Here is a 21,773-nt window from a genome sequence, read left to right as displayed (position 1 = left end):
GTCCTCCTTGAACAAAAAAATCTGACATGACCTTTTTTTAGTTAAATTGAATTTACTCGTATAAATCTATATAATACACATACATATGTTGTACTATTACAATAATAAAAAAAACAGTTAAAATAGATTGAAATTGTAAACATACTTTTTTATAACAATTTAGTCTTGAGTGGAACTAAAAAATCATTGCGTCATTATTGCGCCTTGTATTCTTAATTAAAACGAATGAAATCTTAAATTGAATATCTTTGGAGTGTATGAAAAAAAATATTAGGCTAGTCTTATTTTTACTGAAACAAAATACATAACAATTCAACATAACAACCAGTGGCATTATCTCTAACTACAATATTCAACAGTTGATAAAATACTTACTTCTAATTCGCTCTTTTAATTTATTCTAGTTAGTACTTTTTTATAGAAATGTATGCATTAAAAATACAGTATTGTCTGTTCGTCAACTGAAACACTCCCTGCTTACAACTGGAGGGATTAACGCATATTATAATCATAATAAAAAAGCATCGGTTTAATTTGTGACAAAGGCGTTTTAACCGTTGAAAAAAATGTATTTCTACTGTAGCGGGGTGAGAGGGGCGAGAGAGGGGGAGGCGAGCGACGGAGCGTGAGCGGTCAGTCAGCGGTCAACCGCCACGTCAACAAGACGTACGCACGCCCAAACTGGTGACCCCGACGCGACGCGAGAATGGAGTTCGAAGCGAGCGGTGGTTTTCCGCCATTTAACATAGACAATTGTGAATTATGGTTTGCGCAGATGGAAGCTGTTTTCCGGTCTAGGAAAGCGCTTACCGAGAGCGAAAAATTCGACGTGCTAGTTGGCGGACTGCGCGGAAAGGCACTCGCTGCGGTCGCGGATTTGATACTCGCGCCGGATTCCGAGTTGCCGTACACGAGGATAAAGAAGCGGCTCCTCGACGCGTTCGCACCTTCGTTCGTAGAGCGGCTACGAAAGATGCAAGAGACGCTGATGGAGGGCAGGAAGCCGTCGAAGCTGCTCCGCCAGATGCGAACTTACGCCGGAAGCGCGATTCCGTCGGAGCTGGTCAGCGACACGTGGGTTCGGAAACTGCCCGAACGCGCACGCGCCAGCGTACTCAGCCTCCTGGTGACGCACGCGACAGTCAAAGACGACGCCAGGCTGGAGATGGCAGCGAAGTTGGCCGACGCACTGCTCGCAGAGGGGATGGAGGATTCTCGCGAAAAATACGTCGACGCGGCAAGCAGTGGCGGACGGCGCGCACCGCAAAACAAGATGGCGGCTGAGCGACGCGCATGCGCAGACGCCGACGGAAACGACTTGTGCTGGTTCCACCGCACGCACGGAAGTGCAGCGAGACGATGCCGTCCCCCGTGCGCTTGGAACAAATCCCGAAGAGCGGCGGGAAACGACAGCGAGAGTCAGCGAGGAAAACGGCCTCGAAATATCTCGCCGCCTTATCGTCAGCGACAATCGATCGGGTAGACGATTTTTGATCGACACAGGCTCGGAAGTGTCGATTTATCCTCGCCGCGCAGCCGACGTCATCGAACCCACAAGATACGAGCTCTTCACGGCCAATGGAGCCAAAATCAAGACATACGGCCAGCGAACTTTCAAATTAGACTTTGGGTTAGGAAGAGCGTTTGTATGGAAGTTCGTTGTGGCTGACGTTACTAGGCCCATCGTCGGGGCCGATTTTTTGTCGCATTTCCACCTCATCGTAGATTTGAAACGCGCGACACTCGCTGATGGAGCCGCTCGCTCGACGACGAAAGGGAGATCCATTGGACGAAACGCTGCGGAGGAAGTCCATGTTGTTTCCGACCGGTCGCAGTTCCACGCGCTGCTCACCAAGTTCGCGGAAATAACCCGACCCGACGGACAACCAAACGCTCGCGTTAAACACGATACCGTCCACTACATAACGACGGCACCTGGACCGCCGGTGACTGCTAAACCGCGACGCCTTGACACCAGGAAGATGCGGGAGGCGAAAACCGCTTTCGACAGGATGGTACGTGATGGCATTGCCCGGCCATCGAAGAGCAGCTGGGCGTCCCCCTTGCACCTCGTTCCCAAGAAAGACGGAGAATGGCGCCCGTGCGGAGACTATCGCGCGCTTAACGCATGCACGGTACCAGACCGTTACCCGGTGCCGCACATTAAAGACTTCGCAAGCCAGCTAAGTGGTAAAAGAATATTTTCGTCGATAGATCTGGTGCGCGCGTATCACCAGATTCCGATGGCAGCCGAAGATGTGCAGAAGACGGCGATTATCACGCCGTTCGGGCTCTTCGAATTCCCTATGATGTCATTCGGACTTCGAAACGCGGCCCAGACTTTCCAGCGGTTCATCGATGGCGTTTTGCGAGGGCTCGATTATGCATACGCATACATAGATGACATTCTAGTCGCCTCGCAGGACGTCGAAGAACACCAGCGACATTTGCGCGAAGTGTTTACGCGATTGAAGGATCACGGAGTGCTGATCAACGCGTCCAAGTGTGTGTTTGCCGCTTCGGAAGTAACGTTTCTTGGCCATAGCGTATCCGCAGCCGGCACGCGACCAGTGACTGAAAAAGTGACGGCCATTAGCGAATTCCCAAAACCGCGAACAATCAGGCAATTGCGGGAATTTTTAGGCGTGGTGAATTTTTATCGGCGACACATACGTAAAGCCGCTGATTCGCAAGCGCCGCTGAACCAATTGCTGACCGGAGTAAAAAAAAATGACCAGACGCCGATCGAATGGAACTCGACCGCTGAAAGTGCGTTCGAGAACTGCAAACGCGCCGTCGCCGAGGCTACGTTACTCTCCCATCCGGACCCTAAGGCGAAACTAGCGCTATTCACCGATGCATCAGACGTAGCCGTGGGAGCAGTCCTCCAGCAAACTTCCATGAGGGGCTGGCAACCGTTAGCTTTCTTCTCTCGGAAATTATCTTCAGCCCAACGGAAAGACAGTACGTACGACCGCGAACTATTGGCTATGTACGAAGCAGTGCGTTATTTTAGGCACATGGTCGAGGGGCGAAACTTTACAATCTTCACCGACCACCGCCCGCTGACGTTCGCCCTCGATCAGAAGGCTGACAAGTGCTCGCCGCGCCAATTCCGACACCTAGACTTCATAGGACAGTTTACGACGAATATACATTACGTGCCCGGTGGCGTATTCACAAAATGCACACTTTAGGGCCAGACCGCGACGTCACATCTCGCGTCTCTTTCTAGCATTCACTCGTCTCTTTCTAGCGTCTTGGTGACGTCGCCGGCCCGGCGTCTCCAAGGTTGCCAGACATCCCCATTTGAGCGGGACTGTACCGAGTTCAACACAAATTGTTTATAAAAATCCCGATTTAACAAAATGTATATATGTACAAAAATGTACAAAGCAAACATGAAAATTGAATAATTAACAAACTTATTTAATAATAGTTGCGATATTGACTTTCTATACGAAGATATCTGTTTAGTAGATAATTTTTTACTGAATATGACCGAATAGAAACGAATACTCGCAAAATACTGGAGGAATTTTAATAAAAGAGAAAAATCATATCATAGTCCAAGACATAAGCTTTCGAATAGTATGTAAATGTGATTTACGACGAGCAGTCAATTAATATCTACGTAATAAATAAATAATCAAGTCAACATATCCATTGGCTTACAAGATATTGCGACATGTCAAGTCAACTTCAATACCTTTTCAACTATTTAATAATATATGAAATGACAATTTCGTTATTACTACCCCTGTCTCTTTATTATAAACGATATATGCTTTCTATTTGGGCTTACGAATTTAGAGGCACGCTGGCCTTTAGCAACAACGTAGAGTACAACTTCAATTTAATAAAGTCATATCACTTTTTTCCCTAAATATACCTACCTATAAAAATGAAATTTGATTTATAACGAAAATCTCAATAATTATATCAAAAACAAACAAATCAAATACTCTTTAAAATATTAAGCAAAATATCATATCAGTAATTCTATTTTAATTTCAATTATTCAAATGAAAGTGTCAGTTTTTAAGAAAAAGAAAGTGCAAAATCACATTTTAAATAACACTCTTAGTTTTAGAATTTAAATTTATATTATCCAAATTAAATAGTTTACAGTAATATGCAAGGGAAATAAAACATAATAATATTTTATTAAAGTATTTATTATTGCATGTATAATAGTATAAACTAAAACTAGTCCGAATCCTCACCTTTACTATATTATGTAAAATGAAATCTATATAAAGCAATTACATAATATAGTTAAGTTATTTAATTTACACAAAACAATTATATACTTTAATATACAAATAAATTAATTTTATTATGGTAAAATATAGCTAAAAATTATATGAAACACACGAAGAAATAGCTGAAGCGGTCGTGGGGTTACGCTTCTGTATTGTAGTTATCAGCAGTCCGGTTGACGATCTGTGATAGGACGTTTGTACAGCGAACTGTACAAAGTGGCCCTTATGAAATCGTCCGGTACGCTCTTGACACGTGTTGACTGGGATCCTTCGACAGTCGTCGATATTAAACCTCGTGCGCGTGTCCTGGAGATGGTTGCTCGAACAGGAGGCGAGGTGTAGAATCCGTGTAGTCCAGTGAGTGTTGCAGTGTCAGAAGTCCTGAGTAGAATGTGTAAAGTGAGCCATTTGGTACCTCCTTATAATCCCGGTCGGGTGTGCAACAGTATCCCCACTCCGCGCGTTGCTTGCGGTGGCGGGGGTGCGGTGTGGTTGTACAACGCCACATAGTTCGGGCGCGCGGCTCAGCGGGACTTCACTTTCACTCATGCTGCGTTACGGACGGTCGTCTCGGGGTCCGCATCCCCACTCCGCGCGTAGCTCGCGGTGGCGGGGATGCGGTGTTATTGTACGACGCCGCTTAGTTCGGGCGCGCGGCTCAGCGGGACAATCACTTTCACTTTATGCTGCGTCACGGACGGTCGTCTCGGGGTCCCCATATAGCTAAGGCTGGAAAAATAAATTAAAATTTACTGTGTTTAGTTACATTTGGTACATTGTTTTTTATATTTAATGCTAGCAATCTCTTTTTTTTAACCCTTTTTTGTTTATCCGTAAGTGCCGGACGACCCGCAAGCAATCTCTTACATCCTCTAGTAACCCCAGGCCTGAGCAGACTAATCGAAGTTGGTTGCACTTTACAGATCTAAATTTTGCAGGCGCAGGCCGTCTTGAGATATCAGCGATTATATTATCAAAACTTTCTAAGGAATTAATAGAACAAAATTTACTCTTAATTTTATCAATAAAATCCTTATTTCTGAGATTTGTAAATTGTTTAAATTTATAGCTATAGCATCTAATGCTTCGGTCCAAGATTCAGTGATTTTATTAAGTTCATTACCATCTGGTTCAATAATATTTGAAGTAGACAGTCCGGCACTTTCAGATATTTCTTTATTATTATTTATATTATCTAATATTGATGAAGTTTTTGGCGTTTCCTCCACCAGTGGATCAAAATGAGTCAGAGGTGGAATATTATCCTCTCCAAATGCCAAACGGGCAATATCAATTCGTGATTCTGTAGTGGCAGGCGGTGCATTAGGAAGGGATTGATCGAGCAATACAAAAACGCCCTCATAAGCTGGCATTTTTGATTCTAACATCTGAAACAAAAATATTAATTTGTTAATATTGTAACAGTTTTATAATATTTAACAATAATTACCTTCAATGTATTTCCAGAACGTGGACCCAAATGTGTAGATCTCCATGTTGTGTACCAATACAAAACAGATCTATATTTGGGGTTGATAGATGAATTAGCCATTTCTGTTGAATTCATTCCATATTTTAATTCTAATTTCTTTTCATGTAGATTAATGGCCTCTGTGATGTCTAAGATAATAAATATTTATAGTTGTATCATGTTTTATGAAGTAATAAATGTGTAATACCTAAATTATCGTTGAAACATGATTTAAATACATCTCTAGTTTCAGAAGTAGGTTTTAAATGATATAACACTGCAGCAGAATCAATAGTATGATGGTGCGTAAAATCGAGCTTCATAATAGCAGGATAAACATTCTGTAAGATATAATATATGTATTGTACATAAATTTATATTATTATAATGTATACCTAAACATGCACAAAAACACACCTTGACGTATTTATCACTTTTTTTGTATTAGCTGTAGTAAACTTGATACGAATATCGTTGCTAAGCAGTTTGTTTTTTTGAACGTATTTGTTATCACAATTTTCCGATGGTTGTTGTGATGGCAATAAAACAATTTCCTAGAGTTAATATATATGTTATCCAGAGTAAATATATATCATATATTAAATTTGATTATTATAAAAATAAAAACCAACCTGCAAAGGATACGCGACTGCGTATTCGTCTTTCGAATGATCGTCCACGCGGTCTTGGAATTTTCGGCATATTCCTTCATCCATTGATCCAGGTGACAGGTGTTCAGTATTTAACAAATTAGCTCGATAAGTATTATTATCGAGCTGAATGTGTTGAAAAGAAGCGGGAAGCGTGTCCATATTTGCGATGAGCAGCAAACATGCGCGAGCGCAAAACGCGTGTGCTGACACGCCGCGCCCCCACCCCGCGATCGCAGCGGCGTATTAAGCGACGCCTGTGAGTATTTGTGGAACTGATTTAGGTGACGGCGCGAAACGTCATCGTGACGTCACGGTCTTGCCCTAAAGTGTGCATTTTGTGAATACGCTGCCCGGTGAGGAAAACACGGTCGCAGATGCATTATCAAGAACGGAGGCTGTGACTGCTGCGATCAATTTTGACGACCTAGCCGCAGCTCAATCGACGGATGACGAACTACGAAAGCTTATAGCAGCAGGCGAAATACCGTTACAGCGATTACCTTGGCACGTGTCGGGTGCAAGTATTTGGTGCAACGAGAGGCGCCCGTACATCACCGAGCAGTACCGGCGGTCAGTTTTCGACTCGGTACACGGATTAGCACATCCTGGGACGAACTAACCGAACGCTACTTTTGGCCGGGCATGCGGAAACAGTGTCGTGACTGGGCTAGAAGCTGCATACCGTGCCAACGTTCTAAGGTAAACAGACACATACACGCACCCTTAGGAACCTTCGAGGCACCGACGAACCGCTTCGAGCATGTCCACGTGGACATAGTGGGACCGCTACCAATATCTGGGGATTTCAAGTACCTGCTCACATGCGTGGACCGCTTTACGAGATTGCCGGAAGCATTCCCCATCGCTGACATAACAGCAGAGACGGTTGCCAAGACTTTCTTCAGCGGTTGGGTGGCGAGATTTGGCGCGCCGGTAAGAAATGCCACTGATCAAGGCCGGCAATTTGAGAGTTCACTTTTCAGGAAACTAACGAGTCTGACGGGTGCCGCCCGCATTCGAACCACGGCATACCACCCAGCGGCGAACGGCATGGTGGAACGTTTTCACCGGCAACTGAAAGCAGCCATAACCTGCCACAACGGAGAAGAATGGACGTACATCCTGCCACTTGTCTTACTTGGGATCAGGGCGGCGTGGAAAGACGACCTAGGAGCATCAACCGCTGAGTTAGTATACGGACAATCACTCTCGTTGCCAGGCGAGTTCGTATCAGCGGGCACTCGAGCTACGCCCAACGAACCGCAAGATTTCGTCGACAACTTACGTGTTAAGATGGCAGCTCTACGCCCTAAGAATCCTCGTCAGCATGGAAGCACACCAACGTTTGTTTTTAAGAATATGGCATCAGCTAAGAGCGTGTTTGTCCGACGCGATGCAGCTGCAGCTCCGTTAAGCCCAACTTACGACGGACCTTACGAAGTGCTTTCCCGTACGGAAAGGGTCTTGATGCTAAAGATCAGGGATAAAAGTGTTGCAGTGTCAATAGATCACGTCAAGCCTGCATTCGTCCAACCTGAAGATACACAGGAAGGCTACGTGGGACACTACTTTTCCCCATCGAACGAGACTTCATTGACACCGCTGCAGCCGGAGATCAACCTTTTACCCCCGGAAACCGAGGATGAGCAAGCAACGCTACGCAGCCCGCCCCCCACGACATTAAGACCGACCAGGACTCTACGAATACCCGGCCACCTGCAGGATTTCGTCTTGGGTTCGCCTTAATCGTGAACTGCTCACGGCTAGTTCACTGGAGGGGAGTACTGTAGCGGGGTGAGAGGGGCGAGAGAGGGGGAGGCAAGCGACGGAGCGTGAGCGGTCAGTCAGCGGTCAACCGCTACGTCAACAAGACGTACGCACGCCCAAACTTCGTTTAAAATGAAACACTGTGGGAGACCACTTAACGGATTAAGATTCACGCCGTAAATAATATAATAATAATTGCCCATAATTCTTTATGGAAGTGAGCTTGCTATAACCAATTGCCTTTCAGTGGAAATAAATATCAGACAATTTCATTTTCATGGTCTATTTTAATATTTCTACCATTTCGGCGGATATATTCTAGACAGGTCTTCTTTTACTAAGAATTTAGGTATGACTGTCGAAAAACGTCGGAAATTTAGCCAGCACATTATAAATACTCGATCTTAATTTGAGTCTTTGTAATGTGCTGATATATTCTATTTTAGTTAAATATATTCTAATTAAATTAAAATTATTTTTACTCAAAAAACATTTACCAATATATCATTGAGGTTATGTATTTTTTAAATGTGGCAATATTCTTAGCTGTCAGTTTAAAATGTCAAGTCCAAGATGTAGTCTAGGTCCCCTGTCTTTATCAGAATCTGCCGGGCATTCGCCTTTACCCATGGTAAAGGTTATTGGTGCTGGAACTGGGTTTGGAAAATGTGAATGTCCTTGTTGCGATAACTTTTTTTCTATACCTGAACAGCAGCGAACCCTTCTTGAACATTTATTCTCAGAACATCGCCTAGTGATTGCAGATTTAGATAAAATAGCATTATTAATAAATTATTTACAATTTTGGAAACCCAAATTCAACCGTAAGTAATCATTATGCTTATTTATTTTGATGTTCCATTCACGGTTAATATATTTTTAGATCATGGTCTGCCAGAATACTGCACGACTATGCTCGTAGATACCAAAGACGGAGACGATGTCGCTAAAGATCAGAAATATTATCTATTGAGCGACGTTCTTCCGGTCGACAATGAACTGCGTAAGGACCTGCAACGGGTGAGACTAGAAAAACTTTTAGCTCATCAAAAGTTAGAAAGAGATGATAAAACTTACGAAAGAGAGTGTTTGTTCTGCAGAACTGTCTTAAAAGGTTCTAGGTCTGATTTTTTAACGCATCTCAACGATAAACATAATTTTTACATCGCGAAGCTTGAAAATTTAATATTTACGGCTGACTTGATCGAATATTTAAACGACAAGCTGACGAATAACGTTTGTATATATTGCGAGAAAGTTTTCAAGGACAGGGTTATATTAAAAGAGCACATGCGTAAGAAAGCTCATAAGAGGATAAATCCTAGTAACGGCGATTACGATAAATATTTCATTAGCAACTATATGGAGATGGGAAAAAATTGGCAGTCTTATTTGAAGAGCATCGGTTCTGGTATACACAAGAAAAGGTCAAGCGACGCTAGATCTAGATCGTCAAAATCAGAAAACGAGAAAGATTCGAGTTCCGAAAGCGATAGCAATTGGTCTGATTGGGAAGAAACTGACAGTTTCGTAATAGTGTGTCTATTTTGCAAAGAAACTCGAAACAAATACGCCGAGATTACGTCTCACATGAAAACGAATCATAACTTTGATTTTGATAACGTAACGAAAGATCTTAACTTTTATGATAAATTGAAAATTGTCAATTACATAAGGAGACAAGTTTATCTCAATAAGTGTATAAAATGCGATGAAGAGTTTGAGGATTCTGATTCATTACTTACTCACATGTTGCAAAAAACTCACTTTGAGATTAGCGATTCAACGTGTTGGAATCAACCGAGTTTCTATTTTTCGACTTACGAAGACGATGGACTCTTATTTTGCTTAGAAGATGACGATCTCGACGACATTGATGTCTTGAAAAATAATAAACTTAGAAAGGAAAGTAAAAAAGTTGTACATATATCGGAAGAAATGGCTTTATCTGTAATTGATTAATAAATAAATAAAACAATTTTTAAATGGTTTTTATTTGACTTTTAATTTGGAAGCACTATCTACAGTTTTGTACATTGGCATAAGTTTTTTTTATATATTATTGTATATTAATAAAATAATATTCAATTGTGTATATTATACATACACATATTTGTAGTTATTTTATATAGCAGTTAAAATATAGTAGTATTGTATTTGAGGCAGTCAGTCGTTTCAGTTGTAAAAGCTTAGATTTAGCTTTAGTTTAGAACGAAGATAAATATATATATATAATCAAACTGTGTCTTTTCTGTTGGCAAACGCGTCTATTCTTTGCAACAGTAGCGAATCTGTAGCGTTGTCCGAAAGCTTGATTAGTCCTGTACTGAGGATGTTCGAGATCATTTCAAATTCTTCATCGGGGAATGTTAAGATTAACTCTAAAAATGCTGCCAGAGTATTGGCATATGCTATTCTTTTTGCATCGGCATCCTGAAAAAAAGCAAATATTACTTAAAAGACTTATTAATGGTAAGTGATTTTTGTTATAAAAGAAGAGATTAATTTACTTAATAGTAATTCATTTACCATACAATAATTAGAAAGTGATTTACCACAAAGTTAAGATAACTTGATTTATATCTAAAAATATATGGTCCGCTGTTTCGGATGATGTCTAATGTTCAACAGTATAATTTGTGTTCTGGTAAGTCATTTTATATTCGTCTTTTGTAACTTCGACCATCCAATATTTTTCTATATAACGCTAAATTTTAATATTGAAGTAGTATTACAGAGAAATTATTGCTATAAATGGATTATTTGTGTTATTTTTATTGTTTTTATAACTAAATTTATATTGTAGTGCATAATAAAAATTTCCCCTTCCCCTAAAAAAATTAATAATTTTTTAAATCTATGAAATTTTAACAAGTGCTATACTATACTCTATTTGCGTTAGCACAGTCAGTTCGAGAGCTATACATTTTATCATTATTCATAATTTAGAAAGAGATGGCAAATTTGGAATGCTCTAAAGCACACGATACGATATACTTATTGTTACTCTGGTTTATTTTTTGAACACATTTATAGAAAAAAAAATTCTAGCTGATTCGATTACTTCTCGAGCTGACTGTGTTAACACAAATAAAGTGTAGTATATAAAATTAAATTTTAACATTGAATTAATATTTAAATTATATTTTAAGTATATCCACTGTTGAATTGGAGCTGTGACTTATTTCATGGATTACTCCAAAATGTTTATTATAAAAAAATATTTATTAAGGGATTTTTAAATAGTGTTGAATGTTGTAATTTTTTTTAATTTTAATTAATTAATAAATTTTAAATTGGTCATTTTTTTATTTTAAGGAAAAAAAAATAGTATAACTATTCAGTTTAACAAAAAAATTGTCATTTCGGTAATAAATGTTTAATTTCAATCAAGGAAATCCAGTGTTAAACTCGGTAACATACATTTTTTATATAAATAATTTAAAAAATACATACCCGAATAATACTGTGTATCCTTTCTTGTTCGATTTCTGCAGGAATAGGTCTCGGCGGCAATATTGGATCATTATAGGTACTCCTCGCATTATTCAACATCATATTTGTATGCATATCGTTGACTCTGTTACATTTTCTATAATTAACACTTTCATTTACATCTGTCTTATTACTCCTCTTCTCAATTTCGATCTTATTATCTTTATCATTAACATCAATCTCTTTATTGACAACTTTATTATCATCTTTGTTAGGATTTACCAATTCTTTACGAAAATCACTGAATAAAAATGGCTTTGGAGCCGGAACCGTTTCCGTATCAATCTCTGCTTTAATAGCCAAATCGGTCTCAGGTTCCTTAATTTCTTCAACAAATTCGTTGTCTGACGAATCCATACCTTCTAGAGAGTTTATTATTTCTTCGTTTAAACTATTAGATTTATCGCTGTTTGCGAATTCGGCTGCTACAATGTCCACTTCGATCGAGCTGATATACAAATCGCACAATGTATCCCATGTGATTTTCAAATCGTTATTGATCAAACATATATGTTTGGATTGATTCGGATCGTTTGGGTTATATTTTACTTTTAATAAAGATGAAAATTCCGTTAAAGCCATGATCTTTATGATCCAAGCTGCCGTTGTGTGTTTATATAGATTGGCAGCATTCTCGAGATTCGATACTTTTTGAACTAAAAACTTTAATCCAGGTCGCGAATCGAATGAAATCGTTCTTTTATATGACATGTCTAAGCATTTGAATAGAATATCTAAATTGCTGTAATTTAATGAATACTTTTTGTTCAATGTTATGCCTGATGACTTGAACGTATCCAATAGAATGTGATTTAACGGTATAATGTTGGACGATTGTTGGAGTAATATGGTAGCGATTATTTGTACTAGTATCTGGTGTGCTAACAGACCCATCACTAAACTTTTGAGCGAGATGCGAATCAAATGTAAATCGGGATTCGGAGTGTTCATCGCTTCTTGTGGATAGAGTAAGAATATATAGCTTCTATCGTCGGTTAAGACTAAATTTTTCAGCGATGGAATGTTTTGATATCGGCTATGGCAACTGTTGGCGTTTATAGAATGTTCTTTACTGTAATCGTAGTAGAAGACTTGTTGAGCCATGGAATGTAATCTCACGTTATCATTGATTGAACTATCGCATCTCGCGGCGACTTTCACGATTGCTAAATCTCCATAGAACGAGTCAGAGTTCTCTTCGAACGCCAACGTGAGCTGCTGCAGTGGAGTCAAGCTTGCGTTGCAAGCTCGATGCAAACTAGTGCAAGTAATTTCCCATTGCTTCTGCGTCAATAGCGCTCCGGATGTTAAGATAATATGGCGAATACAAGAAGCTCCCAATCGAGCTATTATCTCTTGCGGTTGAGACACGCATTCGACCAAAATGAGTAACAATTGTTTAAGCGCAAACGTGACGGCTTTTATCTCGACATTATCATGATGATCAGATTTACTTTGCGAATTCAATATATCGCATTCGCTGGCAACGTCCTGCAAATGATGCAGATATTTCACAATCAAATCGGTTGCCATTCCACAGCAATGTTTAAAATTGGGTGTAAAGTGTGCCCATGTACTATCATTTTTATCGACTTGCCGCAACCAATTCTGCATGGCCGGTAATAACAAATGATTGATACTATGCAATCCGAACACAGGTCCCGGTATTACCATCATATCTTGCAATATCTTGAACAACGTCTCTAAAGCGGCCGCTTGAAACTGTTGCGTGCAAGATATCGACGCCGACACTAATTCGTCCAGTAATAAATGCCACACCTTCAACACCCCGCTCGGCCTATCCATCTTAGCCAACGACGTATAAATCGTCTGCGAACTCGGTAAACTCGTCGATAGAATCCTGTATGATATTACATTTTTATCTGCGTTTTCAGTAGAATCGCAAAAGTGTTTAACATGCAGAGCCGATTTGGGAAATAAAGCATCTACAACCTGCAAAGGCATATCGATATTGATTCTATGAGCTGTGTTAAACGTCGGACATTTCGGCATACTATACATCATTCCCAATATTTCAGCACAACTTTCAATATAATGTAAAGATTCTTTACATATCTCAAACGTCATCGGAGACTGATCGCCGTTAATCAATATTATATCAGATTTTGTAGTTTTATTGTTGAATATATGCGATAGATTGAATACAGTTTTCATCGATTTATTGGGCGACTCCGGATCGTTCATTCCATTATCACCATTCGTGATGGAGTCCAGATTAGAACCTCTAATATAACTGAGCAAGCATAAAATACAATCGACGGCAGCATTTGCAAACACTAAAGTATTATCCGTGTTCAAGAACACTCTGAATATCTCCAAAACGGCCAAATATTGATTGGAGTTGTTTGCGGCTCGTAGTGTTCCGAATAACGGACGCCAGCCGGATTTTATCTCGGTTTGATTCGCTTCTACGAATTCGCATATGCACGATATAATCTGTTCCTGAAATAAATTAGCAATTATTATTTTTTATTTCAATTGATACAGGGCTCAAAATTAGGAAAACTTATATTTTGAGCCCTAGATATTATAATATAATATAATTATATTTACTTGAACGTCACTATCGCATAATTCCAAGCACAATAGATTTTCAAAAGGTTTTAAAAGCGCTTCGTTGAAATGGAAATGTGGAAGTTCAATTTGCTCGTTCAACAGCATTGTCACTGCATCATGTATGCATTGAATAGCTTTTTTAGATATTCTCCTATCTTTACTGCAAGCGGCCTACAAATATATCAAATAAATTTTAATAATAAATCCAAAATAATTTAATAAAACAGAGAAATCATAATAGCATTTGATCTACAGAAAGTTTGTCTTTGCAGTATTTCTTAAATCATCAGAATTGGTCAGCATAAAATTTATTGAAATTTTAGAGTAATATCATATATGCTACAGTTAGTTTATTTTTAGTTATGGGCATTTATTTATTACTATATCAGAATTTAAATTTATTAGACAAAAGTAAAATAATTGTGATAACAACCAGTGGTGCTATGAGGCAGAAAATACAGTTGAGGGTCGCAAGTTTTGCATTACTGGAGTCAAGTCTGTAAGAATATGCCCTCAACAAAATAGTCGACGAAGATATACGAAGGAATTGATATTTGAATTTAAAAAACAATAATTATGTATGATTAGCTACGGTATCTCGCGACAGTGAGTGACCCACAGCTAGTTAAGTACAAATATTTTGTTTAAGTAATTGATTAAAAAATATTGTCGAAAAAAAATAAGTTGAATAATATGAAAGACCCTTTCTTAAATCCCTTTCATCGTTTTCACAAAAGCCAAAAATGATATTACACTTTTTAATACTAGGTAATGAAAAGTTGTAAAAGTAAATCACAGAAAAATAGTAGTATACAAAATTTAATATATTTAATAATATTTTTCAAATCTTAATAATGACATCTCTTAGCATTAAAAAAATAGGGGCTATTTATACACCACTAATGTCATTGAAAAAATAATTAAAATGTGTAAAATAAAAGTAAAGAAACCATAAAGAACGGATATGTCTGAAATTAAATTTAGACATTATAACGCTTAATTAACCAACCTTCATAAAGTGAGGGCCGACTATCGTCCATACAGACATATGATGAGCGAGAGGTCTCGGAGCCTTGAGACACTGCAACGTAACTTCTCCGACGCGGCTCAGTAATCCTCCCATATTCATATAGTTATTAGTATTTCGAACATGACCGCCCCCTTTCCACCATTTACCGCTGACTTGCTGCTCCATTTGAGGTCCTTCTGCACATAGCTGCTTTTCCGAAGCTATGCACAACTGCTGCAGGAATTTATTCAACGCTGGCAGGTTCAGTTTATTTGCGGCATCGTTAAACAGCACATCAACGTGTTGTGATAGTGCGCAGCATACTTTAGCTGCATCTGTGCCACATATGTAACCTCGTGGTCCGGGTTTATTAGTCTGTAATATCAACTCAATTTTAATCATATTGGTCGTTAAATAGATATCGGTAAAAATCACTTACATTTTGACTGCATTTTTGTATAATGGATGCCACTGACATTTTATTGTTCGATGATGAATTATCAATGTTTGTTTGTAGAAAATTATATACGTCGATACTACAATATAGAAATTGATAAAGATACATAATATTATACATATATTATTTTACTACATACCATGTCTCATCGTCCAATTGATTCTGATTGAGTTTAAAATTCTGATGTAATCGATCGCTGAAAAAATTAGTGGACGTGTTCTGTGTGAACGATATTGTTTTATTTCTCGACGTTTGTAACGTAATGAGAGGTGTGGTAGTATTGCACTGTTGTCCGAATAGTGTGTGTTCTAGTTTGTATACATATTGACATGCTGAAAAGATGTGCTTCCAACAATCGACTGAATGTGATCCTAATTCTAGTCCACCTAAAAATATTTAATAATTTAATTATATACTATATACAATTTATGAGAATTACATAATATAATTTTGTTTAAACCTGTTATTAGAACGTCAAGTGATAACGCATGTGCTGAAAGTATCTTAGTAGACGGTGGTTCAGAACAAGCCGAATTCGACAGCAATGATAATAAATTACTGCAACGATTCTGAAGACGTAACGTATTACTTATTCTTGCAGCTTTATGAAGGCCTTCTAATGACAGAGTCACACAAGCGTCCACAGCTTTATCTTTCTTAGAAGAAAACCTCGATTTTCGTGGTAACAATTTGTTAAGATTCATATGCGAATTTATCTTGCCCGATTTGCAATACTTTCCGATTAGCGATACACTCAATAGAGTAACCATCGAGTCCCACATACACGTTAATAACCTATAAAGAATACAATGATGGTAATAATTTATTATTAATATAGATTTATTAATTAATATACCTTCTAGCTATTTTTAATGCAGCTAATTTTTCATTGGTTTCATTCAGAGCTGAATTGGGCATCGAAACTTCTTTCAGGCGTTGCCAATCGCACATCACTTGACTGGGTCCAATTCCTCCAAAATCTTACAATGAAAACATTTGTTATATACTTTTATTTATGTGGCTATAGTAATATATTTACCCATTAATAAGTTTATTAAAGCGTTGTGCTCTTGAGTGGACGGCTGGAAGCCGCCTACTTCTAAAATTGACGTTGTGATGATTTGCTGATAGACCTCACACAACCAAGTCGCTGATAAATATACTAAAACTCCACTTCCTTGCACTTCTTCGACGAATTCTTCTTCCGATAAAGGTATAGACAACTAAAATGACAATGTTAAAGATTAAAATTATTTTTATTTTATGGAGGAAAATTAAAAAATAATTTGGTTTGGTTTTGCTCAGAAATTTAATTCAACCATGAGTAATTTTAATAAATGGTAAATTATTAAACGGTCAGTAATTATAAGTATATATTTTTTACATTAATTGTTTTTTTTAAAGTAATTGGTTAGTTATAAATCAGAGAACAACGTGCGTTCATAAAAAACAATATACAGTGAAATGTCTTTATAACGAATACCGAAATTCCCAGTATAACGAATCTTCAATTTGTACCCGAAAAGCTTTTATACAAAATGTTTTCATTGTAACAAAGATTGATCTCAGTATAACGAAATATTTTGATCCGAATTTAAGAATGACATTAGAACTTGACACAATATTTCTATGAATTCAGTTCGTCCTTGACTTGGCATGTACTGGATGTATTCACAAGCGATATTCAAGGTGTTTCGCCGACCCTCAAACTTTTTTTATAAAACATATTATTAACAAATTTTATTTTGTTTATTACAGTATCCTTAAAATTGGACAAAAAACGATCTGTTATTTTGATGCTGTAGTAATATGGTAATTAAAAATAAGATAATAATATATCATCTTCTTTACATTCAATATAACGAATTTTTTTCTTCGGCCCGTGAGCTTCACTATACTGAGATTTCACTGTATAGCTTTTTAAAGAATGAAATAAAATGGTAAGTAATATTATTATTATATGGTCAGTTAATGATTATAAATGGTCTATAAAAAACGGTCAGTAAATGTAGTAGCAACAATACCAAATCTGATTCAATTTTTAGTTACATTTTTTGATGAAAATATATGTTCATCATGTTCAGTGTTTAATTTTACTTATAAATCGATTTATCTTGTAGTGTTCTCAACAATAATTTAATTTAAAATAACATACACATTCTCCTTTATAGTATCCGGAAATGATCATCTTCAGATTCAATAATAAACCGGAATACGTTGCTAAGTAAATTCCGTCTGCGTTCATTATTGTTGCACTAGATGGACCACGAGACGCATTATATTGACAGCATTTTGACGCAAAATCTTGCATAGATTCATCCACCTAAACATAAATATATGAGTCATTTCAACCACATTTAAATATAAATAATATATATTCTTACTTCAATGCATGTCCTGAATGAAAGTAGTTTCGGAACCATAACATTTTGAAGCGTTTTTACAAACTGTCGAGCATTTTGCCTCTCGACATCGACGTTATAATCGGTGATATTGCATCGGCCCAAGTTGAGAGTACGAGGCACTCTTTTAGAATTGGATATCTCTTGAGGTTCCTTCACATCCTCGTCGCCATAATCACTATCTTTATGTGAGCTGCGTTGAGGACGCGTCGGTAAGAAAACGCTATCAGCATCAGAGTCAAGTTCGCATTCGCTACCTGCGCTATTATCTTCAGGACCAGATGTATCTATTAAATTACAATAAAAGTTAATATAAAAATTTTAAACATATTCAATTTTAAGTGTTAAATTACGCGATGAGTCCGATGCGTCGTTATCAATCTTATTCTGCATTTCAGCAACTAAATCTCTATAATAATAAATAGCAATATTATTATGAGGTAAACAATGTTGAATTTAATCATTTATGTTACCTATAAGGACTCGGTAATCTGGCTAAACTCTGATATGTCAAAGGTCCTCTATAATCAGCGTCTTCTAACTTGGGCCACTTGCTGTTTATTTCGTCTACATTTGGTGGCGTGTATCTGCCTTCACACAAATCTTCCAAAGCTTCCAAAAATCCAACGATGCATTCCAAACTCACCAACAAAATATTTGGATTGTTACTGGTAGCGCATTCTTCGAACGCATCCATTATTCTAAAATATTTATATAAATAAGAGTTGATGGTATTGGAACACATTTTGTCGTTATTTTCACTCACAATCTAATTAGAGCCATTTCATCACTGTGATCCATCACGTTATTGGATTGCTTCAATGTCAAAAGAAAGCATATTTTCTTTGAATCTCTCAACAGATCTTTCGTGCTTCTCAAAGCTTCGATTCTGTGAGAAACGGGCGGATATAGAAGCATTCTATGATACAGAGCTTCTAAGACCGGCCTCAAAGATCCGATACAACCAACTAATCGAATCAACTGAGCTGCAATGCTGAAAAATGAATTAATAAAAATAAATATACATACTAAAACATGTTCATTACAATACAATACACACCTATATACTGTTTTGGCTTGTTGACTATTGAAACTTGGTGCACTAGCTAACGATCCAGATCCTCGACCGGAATCGTCTACACCTTGACCTTCATCTCTAAAATATAAGAACGGAATTTTTTTAATCGCAAATAATGCTTCAGATATATTTGTATAATAATGATCGTCAAACCTCGATTTAATCTTTTTATCTACTCTCGGAGTACCCAAGAACGAGATGAGAGCCGGACAAAACTTCTGCCATAAGAAATTAGTAAAATGCGTATTGCTGCTCACAATCTCGGGTAAGCTCGTCACTAATGTAAGAAGACACTCCAAGAAGAAAATAGCCGTCACGTTAGCTTTCGTATTTCTGCAACGATTGATATTAATCATTTAACATGATCTGTAGTTTATTATCTAATATATACTAATTACAATTGCGTTTCGCACAATCTGCTGCACAAATACTGCATTATTGGAATTATTTCACTAAAGCAAGCCGCCGCCGATATCTTATTCTTAATCATAGAGTTATCGTTAAGGATTTCTTGGCACTCTTCGTCTAAAATGTTTATGTTAAAACGTGAAAACGGTGTTAAAATTATATTTGTTGATATAATAGTATACCTAAAGATAAGCAAAAGGCTCTTATGGTCATGGCTGCGGCTGCACGAGCAGCAGCGGCTACTTGGGGAGTTGCTGCTGCTTCCGCGCAACGTCCTGCAACCCACAGCACTAAGCGTCCGTTAAGGGCGCCTCCGTTTCTTATCCCGAGCGCCAAAAGAACGCGTAAAATATGAACCTAATAAAAACATAGTATATTAAGTATGTTGTTATATATGAAATCGACGTGCAATTTATACATTTACAGCTACAAAAGACATCTATATCATGATAAGTTTATTGTGGTGCTCTACAAGGTTGCTTATTATCACCCTTTTTATTTTATATACACTAATGTGTTAGAATACCGTTAAATATATAAATTGTAAATAATATTCGATATATATAGATGGAACAGTCATCGTATAATGATGTAAATATTAAAGCATTATCTTTTGAAAGACAACTGATATTTATCTTCAAAGGACTTTTAAAACAAAGAACGGCTTCAAAAAAGTATAACAATGTAAAAGTCGATAAAATCAATTTCTCGATTTGAGAGATGATGCCAGTTGCAGCATGTTTTTTTTATTTAATTGATAATAGAAGATTATGGATAAAGAATCCACTACTGGATCAACTTTGGTGGTCTTATTACGCAGCTTATAAATTTTGATCCACCAAAACAATACATTGTAACAGAGTTGGTTGTGAAAGCATTGAACATGGTAATGTGAGAATGCGTTTATTCCCAAATTTCTACTTATTCTTAGCGGTTTGTCTTCTCGCCATATTTGGCTTTAATTAAAGATTCGCCATGAAAATAATTAAGTCACAGACAGTCGCTAAATGCAGTAGGAATTAAAATACCTACAATAGACCCCCCAATAACACGGTAAATTGAGGACGTGCTATTTGGGAGGATATCTCATCACACGCTCCTGATTCGTACATACGTATTGCAAAAAAAATTATGAGTATTTTCTGGACCCACAACTATACAACAAATACGCACGTTCCCAATTTATCGTGCTATTGGGGGGTCTACTGTATATGCGCTGTCTGAAAGCCTGAAAGCTAGTTATATCAAGAGTCTGTCCCTTTTTTATAGCTTCTTAATAATTTATAAGGCTGATTTAAATACCTGTGTTTCTTGCGAATGATAAGCCATAGAAGATGTGGCGCATAACAACTGCGACGGCAGCCAAAGAGAGTCATCTTCGGGTTCATTTCCTTTATGGAAACGATCATCTCGCAATATTTTCTAAAAATATATAAAGCATTACAAAACCAAATCATTTCATCATAAATAACTTAATATTTACATGAAATCCATTCAAAGCAAGCGATACTAATTTGGGACGTTTTGTTTCGAGAGCAATTTGTAACGGAATGAAGCAAACTCTCCTCAATTCGTAGGACGGATCTCTCGTAGAGCCTTGTTGGTTACATAGCAGGTCTAAATTTATCATAATTATACATTAATGATTAAGATAATTGATGGAAAATATATATTTAGCATGTGATGCTAGAAATCAATATCATATATTTCATTATCAGATATATACAATACAATTTTTTTAGAACAATAATTCATGATTCATCTTTAATTTGATATTGATTCTTGATGTCGTATATAGTTTACCGTATGCTTGTTGACAGCTATCCCTCAATTGAGAACCTTTCGGTCCACACGACTCTTTTATAATCTCCAGTAGAAGTTCCTCCATGGTAATGTAGCGTCAATGTGTCATGTAGTATATTTTCTTGATGAAACTGTTTAGATTTTCTTATACTTTTGATCAAATCTATCCATTAACGCATTTTATGAGATATTCACGATAAATACACTGATGGCGCATCTTCAATATGGACTTTATTTGGAAATGTAAATGTCATATGTTACCTGTGGATTCTGCACTGAGCATGCTCAGTATTGAACCAATAGCAGTGTTTCCCGAAAAATCAATAATACTACTCGCTTGCAATCATAACACACTATAAAGTTGGCCATGTAAAAAATACCAATGATT

At 37.6% G+C, this 21,773-nt stretch overlaps 3 protein-coding genes across 5 annotated transcripts; 1 reads left to right on the top strand and 2 right to left on the bottom strand.

The window, feature by feature from the left end:
* Positions 1-4,162: 4,162 nt before the first annotated feature.
* On the bottom strand, positions 4,163-6,623 carry LOC148237483 (uncharacterized). The gene is made up of 5 exons (XM_088205532.1): positions 6,369-6,623; positions 6,154-6,290; positions 5,945-6,077; positions 5,716-5,885; positions 4,163-5,653 (listed from the first exon to the last, which is right to left on the bottom strand). Exons 3-5 carry the CDS (start codon positions 6,057-6,059, stop codon positions 5,249-5,251), a joined length of 690 nt encoding a protein of 229 aa, XP_088061658.1. The 5' UTR covers positions 6,060-6,077; positions 6,154-6,290; positions 6,369-6,623; the 3' UTR covers positions 4,163-5,248.
* Positions 6,624-8,707: 2,084 nt separating this feature from the next.
* On the top strand, positions 8,708-10,136 carry LOC148237482 (zinc finger protein 277). The gene is made up of 2 exons (XM_088205060.1): positions 8,708-8,980; positions 9,040-10,136. The coding sequence occupies exons 1-2, from the start codon at positions 8,716-8,718 to the stop codon at positions 10,116-10,118; spliced, it is 1,344 nt and encodes a 447-aa protein (XP_088061186.1). The 5' UTR covers positions 8,708-8,715; the 3' UTR covers positions 10,119-10,136.
* Position 10,137: 1 nt separating this feature from the next.
* Positions 10,138-21,681, bottom strand: LOC148237481 (brefeldin A-inhibited guanine nucleotide-exchange protein 3). Of its 3 annotated transcripts, XR_015812605.1 has the most exons (22): positions 21,386-21,681; positions 21,066-21,199; positions 20,885-21,004; positions 19,765-19,939; positions 19,573-19,699; positions 19,328-19,507; positions 19,157-19,252; positions 18,863-19,090; positions 18,570-18,797; positions 18,450-18,505; positions 18,079-18,383; positions 17,850-18,017; positions 16,734-16,917; positions 16,551-16,674; positions 16,155-16,489; positions 15,834-16,080; positions 15,677-15,773; positions 15,238-15,612; positions 14,226-14,399; positions 11,613-14,114; positions 10,712-10,987; positions 10,460-10,589 (listed from the first exon to the last, which is right to left on the bottom strand). XR_015812605.1 is itself a non-coding variant. In XM_088205058.1 (21 exons), exons 1-21 carry the CDS (start codon positions 21,468-21,470, stop codon positions 10,392-10,394), a joined length of 6,138 nt encoding a protein of 2,045 aa, XP_088061184.1. In that variant the 5' UTR covers positions 21,471-21,681; the 3' UTR covers positions 10,138-10,391. The 3 variants fall into 3 exon arrangements, 2 of the variants coding, with proteins under 2 accessions (XP_088061184.1, XP_088061185.1); XM_088205058.1 differs by lacking the exon at positions 10,712-10,987 and having other exon boundaries at positions 10,138-10,589; XM_088205059.1 differs by lacking the exon at positions 10,712-10,987 and having other exon boundaries at positions 10,138-10,589; positions 19,588-19,699.
* Between the last annotated feature and the right edge of the window lie 92 nt (positions 21,682-21,773).

This window comes from Plectrocnemia conspersa, unplaced genomic scaffold, assembly GCF_051122295.1.
Source record: "Plectrocnemia conspersa isolate PC_06_02 unplaced genomic scaffold, ASM5112229v1 ptg000002l, whole genome shotgun sequence".
In the NCBI taxonomy this organism is placed as follows: domain Eukaryota; kingdom Metazoa; phylum Arthropoda; class Insecta; order Trichoptera; family Polycentropodidae; genus Plectrocnemia; species Plectrocnemia conspersa.
This window is presented reverse-complemented; position numbering and strand designations above follow the sequence as displayed.

What these genes read in the sequence shown, in the direction of transcription:
- LOC148237481 (XM_088205058.1), bottom strand. Translation starts at nt 21,470, where the DNA reads ATGGAGGAACTTCTACTGGAGATTATAAAAGAGTCGTGTGGACCGAAA. An exon ending in GAAATGGCTCTAATTAGATT is followed by an intron (nt 18,798 to 18,862) that starts GTGAGTGAAAAT and finishes TAAATATTTTAG; the next exon opens with AATAATGGATGCGTTCGAAG. An exon ending in GGATACACAGTATTATTCGG is followed by an intron (nt 10,590 to 11,612) that starts GTATGTATTTTT and finishes GCTTTTTTTCAG; the next exon opens with GATGCCGATGCAAAAAGAAT.
- LOC148237482 (XM_088205060.1), top strand. Translation starts at nt 8,716, where the DNA reads ATGTCAAGTCCAAGATGTAGTCTAGGTCCCCTGTCTTTATCAGAATCT. An exon ending in TTGGAAACCCAAATTCAACC is followed by an intron (nt 8,981 to 9,039) that starts GTAAGTAATCAT and finishes ATATATTTTTAG; the next exon opens with ATCATGGTCTGCCAGAATAC.
- LOC148237483 (XM_088205532.1), bottom strand. Translation starts at nt 6,059, where the DNA reads ATGAAGCTCGATTTTACGCACCATCATACTATTGATTCTGCTGCAGTG. An exon ending in ATGTTTCAACGATAATTTAG is followed by an intron (nt 5,886 to 5,944) that starts GTATTACACATT and finishes TTATTATCTTAG; the next exon opens with ACATCACAGAGGCCATTAAT. An exon ending in GTTCTGGAAATACATTGAAG is followed by an intron (nt 5,654 to 5,715) that starts GTAATTATTGTT and finishes TTTTTGTTTCAG; the next exon opens with ATGTTAGAATCAAAAATGCC.